The 8,766-nt window shown below is 38.9% G+C and overlaps 2 protein-coding genes across 3 annotated transcripts; one reads left to right on the top strand and one right to left on the bottom strand.

Annotated features, from left to right (window-relative positions):
* The first annotated feature begins 254 nt into the window (after positions 1-254).
* LOC109186645 (mitogen-activated protein kinase kinase 2-like) lies at positions 255-3,528 on the top strand. The gene is made up of 9 exons (XM_019336721.1): positions 255-394; positions 562-646; positions 976-1,110; positions 1,317-1,541; positions 1,617-1,799; positions 1,976-2,199; positions 2,759-2,804; positions 2,911-3,010; positions 3,200-3,528. The coding sequence occupies exons 1-8, from the start codon at positions 324-326 to the stop codon at positions 2,998-3,000; spliced, it is 1,059 nt and encodes a 352-aa protein (XP_019192266.1). The 5' UTR covers positions 255-323; the 3' UTR covers positions 3,001-3,010; positions 3,200-3,528.
* Positions 3,529-3,797: 269 nt separating this feature from the next.
* Positions 3,798-6,900, bottom strand: LOC109186644 (protein phosphatase 2C 77-like). Of its 2 annotated transcripts, XM_019336719.1 has the most exons (6): positions 6,771-6,900; positions 6,541-6,648; positions 5,319-6,435; positions 4,688-5,032; positions 4,506-4,611; positions 3,798-4,374 (listed from the first exon to the last, which is right to left on the bottom strand). In XM_019336719.1, exons 3-6 carry the CDS (start codon positions 6,081-6,083, stop codon positions 4,037-4,039), a joined length of 1,554 nt encoding a protein of 517 aa, XP_019192264.1. In that variant the 5' UTR covers positions 6,084-6,435; positions 6,541-6,648; positions 6,771-6,900; the 3' UTR covers positions 3,798-4,036. The 2 variants fall into 2 exon arrangements, with proteins under 2 accessions (XP_019192264.1, XP_019192263.1); XM_019336718.1 differs by lacking the exon at positions 6,771-6,900 and having other exon boundaries at positions 6,541-6,746.
* Positions 6,901-8,766: the final 1,866 nt, after the last annotated feature.

The following is an 8,766-nucleotide window of genomic DNA, read 5'->3' as shown; positions in this document are numbered from 1 at the left end:
TGGTGCATACGGATGCACAGCATAATTTGCCTCCCCACACCGTAACCCGATATGATTGTGGATGAATAAATCATGATAACTCAATTAAATTTTATTATTAATTACTTATGACAAATTTTACCTTTATGACCAGTTAAGTTGTTGAGCATCATACTAATATACTTATTATATCATACTAATATACTTATTATATGCATGGGTGTATACATACGTACGGATACAAGGAAAAATCAACTCATTGTTTCATTAGATTGCAAAGACTTGTGAAAAGACTGCGTTTAGTGGAAATCACATTCACAAGCTCAGCTCGGATTAGAATTACAATGAAGAAAGGAGCTTTTGCCCCTAAGCTCACGCTCTCTGTCCCTGCAAGAGATGAAGTTTCCAAATTCCTGTACTTTTCTTCTTCCCTGTTTCTTCGTCTTTATCTTTCTGTATATACACCTGCTGATACGTGTACGCGAATACATATACTCCGTACATCACAATGTATTTAATGATGTATATATGTTTCTGTGTTGTTTTTTGGAGGAATTATTGGGATTTTGGTGGTGTGTGTAGGACCGAATCCGGGACGTTTAAGGATGGGAATCTGCTGGTGAACAAAAATGGGATTCGGATTATCTCAGAAAACCAAGCTGAATCTGTATGGCTCTACTGAAATTTCACCTCCAGGGTTTCTTTTTCCTCCATGCCCCTTTCACTATAATGCTCTAACTTTCTTGGAGAAATGGGAATTGAATGGTTTAATTGTAGTTAGGGTGATGGTGTTTCTTGATTCTTCTTACTTTTTTGTGTGTTGATCTGGGATTTCCATTGACATCTGAATCATAGGCTACAATCATCATACATTCATACATGACCTTTTCCTTTATGTCTCATTGTTATGTTTGTTATGTGTTGTGGGTTTGATCAAGCATGGAAAATGGCAATCTTTGTTTCTGATTCTTGAAAATGCAAATCCTTTTTGTTCAGTCTTCAGCTATACAGCCATCGAATAACCAGCTATGCTTAGCAGACTTCGAATCGATTAAAGTTATTGGAAAGGGAAATAGTGGGATTGTGTGGCTCGTTCAACATAAGTGGACGCAACAACTTTTTGCTCTCAAGGTATTTTATACCTTCATATTCATTGTGAACTGTAAAAACTACTCAGAGTCTTCTAAGGAGAAAGCGATGATGAATTGTGCAAGGAAGAATAAGGAAATGGTTTGGCATGCTTGAGATAGTGTAATCTAAACGGGAAACTTTGATAGTTATTAATGCATAGGTTCAGTTCATTTGTTTTCTTATTGCTCGATTCTACTCATGTTTAGGTTATCCAAATGAACATCGAGGAGTCAAGTCGCAAGCATATTGCACAGGAATTGAGGATTAATCACTCATCGCAGTGTCCTTATGTGGTCATATGTTACCAAGCATTTTTTGATAATGGCTCCATCTCCATGATCTTGGAGTACATGGATGGTGGATCTCTCGCGGATTTCTTGAAAATAGTCAAAAAAATTCCAGAACCATACATTGCTGCTATCTGCAAGCAGGTATAAACTGTTTTTGAACTTTGATCCATAGAATTGAGTTTTCATACTATTAAAGTTTTTGCCTTGTTCAATCAGGTACTCAAGGGCTTGTGGTATCTTCATCACGAAAAGCATATCATCCACCGTGACTTGAAGCTTCCAAATTTGCTAATAAACCATAGAGGCGATGTCAAGATTACCGACTTTGGTGTCAGTGTAATACTCGAGAGCACATCTGGAGCAGCTAGTACCTTCATTGGCACCTACAATTATATGTCTGTGAGTACGTTATGCAATATGCATGGACTGAGGATACTTACTATATATGAATGACAAAAATGTACTACATTGTTGCCATTCACGAGACTGTTGGATATGCTTTCCTTAATTCCTTAACATATTATGCTGCACTTTGTGATTTCCTGTGTCTGTCTACACGTCTTGTTTGATGGTAGCCAGAGAGAATTGCGGGAAAGAGTCATGGATTTAGAAGTGACATCTGGAGCCTGGGTTTAGTTCTTCTCGAGTGTGCAACAGGTGATTTTCCATATTCCCCGCCCCAGGGAGGGGAAGGATGGACCACTGTTTTTGAGCTTATGGAAACCATAGTGACTCAACCAGAGCCGTATGCAAATCCAGATCTGTTTTCTCCACACTTCTGCTCATTTATTGCTGCGTGGTAGGTACTAAACTTTTAATTCGCTTTCACCATAGATGCAGTCACTGATAAGCGGTGAAAAACAGTGGAAGAAACCTTTTGGAGTACCTATAAGTTCATGCTTAAACAGTTAAAAGTAATGGCATTGGCTATGGTGTACTACAGTGACACCTACTCATACCCACTGTTGCAAAAATCGGTCTAGGCGCCCCTAGACCGTGACGATTTCCCCCCTAGTTCATGAGGTGTATTACTTGTGGGGACAACTCCAGCCAAGCTGATTAGGCTGTTGATTTGGTAACAACAAGGTTATAACTTATAAGTTCAACTCTCAACAATGGGCTGTTGAGTGGCGTATTAGCCTTTTTGGTTTGAGCTATGGGCAACCTAGACTGGTTTACTTCCTTGTGGTCCTTTGCTGGCTAAAGTCACAAGGCGGGGTTTACCCAGTGGCCAGTGCACACCCTTGGGTAGTGGCTACGAGTTTTCCCTTGTCATTAACAAAAGAAAAGAAAAAGAATGTATTACTTGTACTTGTTCTTTGTTATGGACATTCTTGAATATAGTTAACTACTTTCAGTGTGCAGAAGGACCCCAATAAGAGATTGTCAGCATATGAACTAATGGTAATTGTGGAATTTATGTTACTTAGCCTCTCAAAACTCAAAAGGTTGGAATTGTGTGCTATTCATCTTAATGTATTGTGACTCGATGCAATTCTATGATGTACAGAGACACCCTTTCATCAACATGTACGACGACCTGGATATTGATCTTGCATCCTACTTTACCGCTATAGGACCTCCATTTGCAACGCTATGAGCTATAATTGGTACGTTGTTCTTCAACCCGTTCTTGTTACTCTTATCGTTTATAGATTCAATTGCCCGTTTTGGCGTTTTGTTTAAACACATCAAACTCAATGACATTTCTGCAGAATGTGTTGGTAAAGCATTAGTCTTTGAGCTATTTCTGCAGATTATTATGTTGGGTTTCTTAAGAGACTTTGTTTCATCTACAGGCTTTCTGCATACATTCACAAGGAGTGATGTGCAATTACACCAATACCCCCATGGATATTGCTTGAAACTGCTACTTCAGAAGCCTTATTCAGTCATTTTAGAGTCCCCTCCATCCAATCAGCCATGGCCTCCCCAGCAGTAACCAACCCATCCACCATTATACATTATATATAGATACAGGAAAGTATTTTTTCCATTTTGCACAATGAACAGACACTAAGATTAAAACAACAAATGACTCTGTAGTTGTACTATAGTATGTACTCATACTTGCTTCTTGAAATATGTATACAATCAGAGAGTTGGAATATAGTTTTTCTTGTTGCCAGCATGACACTATGATCATTCATATTTGTTCTCATATTCACAATAAAGAGAGAAGCAATCATAAGATAAGAGATAACGAGATCCAATAACTTATACCAAAAAACAGATAAGATAGCGCTGTAGTATCTTGGAACACAAGAATTTGTTATAGAAGTGATGTTGTAAAAGACGCACTTGTACTAGGGCCCACATGGAAAAAAAAAAGTTTATCAGTGTCTGTCACATCATGAAATAAAAGCGAGAGAGTAAGAATTGGGAGTACACGTAGTAAAACTCGTAAAGTGGTTCTTTCACTGCCCAGTCAGACTGCTAGAGATCAAAGCTCAGAATATATTTGTTAGGATACTGTATTTACTGTAATGTGCCATAACAGAAGAAGAAGAAGAAGAAGAGCATAAGACTGCTGCACTAACCTAGCCAGCAAGAAACTCAAACCGAAGCTAGGTTCTGCTAGATTAACGACGTGGGAAGTTGGGAACCGAGTTTAAGATTATTATTTAGTAACAACACTATGCTTTCTTCTTGAACTTCCTTTGAGCCTTTAGATCCACCACAATAACCGAGATGTTATCTCTGCTTCCCCTTTGGAGGGCGATTCGGGTGAGGTACTCTGCTGCATCTTGGGCGGCTGGGTCAGGGTCGTCGCTTCTTTCTCTAGACAGCATAGTACCGCCATTCTTCTTGTGCCAGAGCAGAAGCCGTCGCCTTGCCACATCACACACCTCCTCGTTAGTCATCACATCCCATAGACCATCGCTCGCTAAAACAAGGCACTCGTCTTCTTTTGCCCGTGGGACAAACATTATCTCCGGTACTGGTATCACATATGGCCTCAGATATCTATCACCTATCGCCACCATTACAAATGGAAAACGCCTTGTTATAACAATCAAATCGTATGGTTTCATATCATGGATAAAAATTACATCTTTTATCAAAACTTATATTTCGATAATATTCAATTAACACTATACATACCAATGGATCTTGAAACTGCAAGCACACCAGAAACGCGGTGCCCATCCCAATTAATGACCTTGCCTCCCAAAGCTTCGATTCTCGAGTACTCATCTTCTCTATTTGGCTGAAAATAAAGAATGCATTTAAGGATATTTGGATTTCAAGAAGTATTAAAGTCCAATTATACGTATAAACCTTACTTTGTGATCGACTGACAATGGCATGGGTAATTTTCCCCGGCACAGGACTGCCCTAGAATCGCCACAATTTGCTACAATTATATTAGTGGGACAAAGAATGGCAACCACAGCGGTAGATCCAACTGCTTCTGGTGCAATGGGTGGAAAGCCCAACTCAACTTCACCGCCGTCAATTCTAGAGGTTCCTCCAATCTCATCATCGACTTTTTGGAAACAACTCAATAACGCCTTTTCCCACTGCTCCTTCCAGTTACCTCCAACACTTTCAATGCGCAAATCCTCCTTCACAATGTCCACCTCCTCGGCTAAAGCCAAATGGAGACGTTCACAGCAATAATTAGCAACCTGCAACAATTACGTCTTTGTTCTTATCGTATCCATATATCTATGTTGAGCATATAGTCATTAATGTGCAATCCAACTATCAGTTTAGGCTTTTAGTTGAGATGAAGCACATGCTTCAATTTGGTATCAGAGTCAGACCAAAGGTCATGGGTTCGTGTTGAGCATATAGCCATCAGCTTAAGCTTTTAGTTGAGATGGAGCACATGCTTCAATTATCTATAAGTACCATGAAGAGGACACATAACTTTTATGCTCTACGGGTTTTTTTAAGGGTATAGAAAGTTACCTGAGAGCCTCCATGTCCATCATAAACCCCAAATACGTGTGCTGTTAGGTTTTGATTCCTTGTACTAGCGATTGGGACATCCATTAGCATTCGAGAAGGGATTCCCGAAAACCTTGGTAGAGCTACAGCAGCATCTTCCATTTCCGGCCTCTTTCCACAGATAGATGTGAGTCCCCATAGAGGCGGGGAATCAAAAGCAAACGCATGTTGTCTTATTAATTTCAGTTCCTTCGAAACTTCAAGAAGAGATGGCGGTAGTTTCCTTTTAGAGTCTCCAACGAACAAGCCATTCACCGGGACAGGAACAAGGCCGCTTACAAGTTCTGACATTTTAGCTGAATCCCATGAATGGGCCTTCTTTATGTTCTGAAACCCGCCAATATCTGGTGCGAAACTGACCTCCAAAGCAGCACAACCTTTCTCAGAACTAGATAAAATGCTACCCGCTATTCTTTCACCGGTCATCAAGTCATGGCCTTCGAAAGTTTCATCTATCATGTTAGTAATAACCATCTCCGAGACAAACTTCTCTCCTCCACCTCCTTGGAGGTCAGCCATTCTCGAGTGGTCAAAGCCATCCCGTGGAACTCTACAATTGTAATGCACACTAGCATTAGCAATCGAGACCAAAGGGAGCATGACCTTTGTGGGTTCCGAGAGCAAACTTGTGTTTGCTATCAGCTCGATTCCATTGATATCCATACACGATGGAAGCACGGATTCATCATACACCAGGCTTCCGGGCTTGAAAGGCACCTCCTCCATTCGATTTCCTCTCGAGACCCCCAACTTAAAAACCCCCCAATCAAAACTATACACCTCTCCTAATTACACCACACCTCAAGTCACCAAACAAAGGGCACTTTCAGATTTCAAATATTATTATACAAAGAAGCCAGTTTCAGGTCCCATACAAGAGAATCAAATTGATGAAAACCCTGGCTCAAATTGGAATCCATTACAGGGCAGAATATGGATCCAAACACTTATGTTTCAATTTCAAAGGGAATCATATCCGGTTTCAGCATCTTCTTAGCTCCTATTCCAATTATATTCTCACCACATCAAGAAAGCCAAACAGCAAGGTCCCATCCCACAATCAAACCCCACCCCACCCCTAAATAAATGAAAAAAAAAAAAAAAAACAAAGAAATAAGAAAAATCAGATCAATGTCTACCGGTCTTAGCTCCTCATACACACAATAAAGAAAAGATAACTTACAAATCCACAGAAGAATCCCAAGAAATCAATTCAGCTGCTGACCAAAAACTCCCCAACTTCAGATTCTGAAGGTAAAGAAACCTCCTTTCTCTCTCTGCGCCTAACAAACTATCATCAAGAACACAAAAAGACTCAATCTTTACACACCCACAAGTCACATATCATGGAATCAGGGAAGAAACCACAAGGAAAACCAAATCATACAAAGAGACAAGTAGGGAGTTGCTTACCGTTCCAAAACAGTGCACTAAAAGGGTAGACTATGACTTTTAGATTAGGCCTTTGGTTAAAAACCAACTTAAACTAATCTGGGAAAAAAAAAAATTCTTCAAACAAATAAAAAGGAAATATAGAAGAGGGGGAGAAAGAGAAATGGATGTGTGATGTGTCTGCCCAGAGACTAGAAGTAAAAAAATAAAAAATAAAAAAATAAAAAATAATTGTGCTCGAGTCATGTGGGACCCACCTGTCAGGGGACTGACCAATGGGGAGCTTACAAGTGATTTGTTGGTGGGGGACCATGTCCTTGTTTTTCTTGAAATTTGATCTGATGCAGACCTAATCAGATGATTGCGGGTCCCACTGCCGCTCTGATTCTGCCACGTTGAGATCAAGGGTCTTGTAATCAAGCTTTGGGGCGCGTGACTGCCACAAGGGGGTGACGTGGTATAATTGTTGATTTGCTTTTGCACCCCCTGCCCCTTTTTGTGATTTGGGAGCACGGATGAGGGTATTTTTGGAACTTTAAATTTTCACTTTGATCCTCTCAAGTTTAAGCAATTGCATATTCTTACCAATTAATTTGGTGCCAACCCCACTATGTTTATCTAGAATTAAGGTTTATTTAAAAATGATACAAATTTAGAGTATATTCACGGAATGTGGATTAGATGACACATGTTTCTTTTAACTAAGTTTCGAAATCGAGCCCGCGATATTCTTTTTTTTGTGGTCCGGGTCTTTCTCTGTCCGTTTAACAGTCCAGATCCACTCGGTTCGCTTCGAGAGACACAGAAGCTGGCCCAAAGGGAACCGTCACTTGTGGAAATCGAACCCGAGTTATCCCGGAATTCTTCCCCACAAAGAGAGCTCATTTGCCACTTGAACTACACTGTTGGGTTGAGCTCGCGATATTCTATTTCAATAATTCTACATTTTTAAGATAGGAGTAATTAAATCGGCTAACTAAAAACAAAAGACATAAAAATGAAGATTCTAAACTCTTAGAACCCCATGTCCCCAACAACTATTTATACGCAGTTTTTTTTTTTTTTTTTTTTTTTTTTTTTTTTTTTTTTTTTTGGCATGAGAGATAACTGGAGAGAGAAGAAAATAAATTTGCAAAGAGTTGAGCTTTTTTGTGAAACCCACATGAGAAAATAAACTATGTTGGTGCGCGCTACGCGTATTTGAAGCCAATTTTTATTTATTTTGCCTTTTCCCCCTTATTTTTCTCCCTTCTCTTTTATTAGGAGAAAAAAATTCGGTAAAAATTTTTCAATAGTTGGGATGCTCTTAGAAACTTAAAATAGAAAAATCAAACTTTATAGGACAGAAATATGACCAAAGTTCTAACACTTGTGTCTTGCTTGTATAGTTTCTCCTTCAATTAAATGTATCTTCCTGCAAATTTAACTATACATAATTAAATAATTCAATGGGGCCTTTATTGAACTTATTAGGCTTGTCCTCTACTTTGGGCTCCTTTCCAATAATTGTTTACTCAAAAGGGAAATTCATTTTGCTAATAAAAGAACTTGATCCATATTGAATTATTTGCACACCATCAAAGTATGAATAAAATAATATTCAAGTCTTTATCACAATGGATAAGCCAAGTAAATGAAGGTTATCAGTTGACATAAAAGTGGAACTTTTACCACTCAAATGTTATGCACTCTTCAATGTATAATATATGTAGTAATCCATCCCACAATATAATAATTTACCACAATACATCGTATGACTCATATTGATCAGTCAAAGATGTACCGTTATTTTTCTTTTTTGAACATCGACCAATGGGTTGCATTTATAGATAAACTGAAATAGCGTTCGATGGAATAGTATCACAATACATAGTCGTATCATACTAAAAAACTATAGAAGCTAAACTATGTGCTAAATAATTCTACGATCTAGGAATGAAATTAACACGGCAAAATGTAAAAGCTGATAAATAGTTCCTGCATCCATCAATAGCATAGTCGATATATGATCGTGACG

This window comes from Ipomoea nil, unplaced genomic scaffold, assembly GCF_001879475.1.
Source record: "Ipomoea nil cultivar Tokyo-kokei standard unplaced genomic scaffold, Asagao_1.1 scaffold1407, whole genome shotgun sequence".
NCBI lineage: Eukaryota > Viridiplantae > Streptophyta > Magnoliopsida > Solanales > Convolvulaceae > Ipomoea > Ipomoea nil.
Note: the sequence above shows the minus strand (reverse complement) of the source record. Positions and strands in the feature narration are given on the sequence as shown.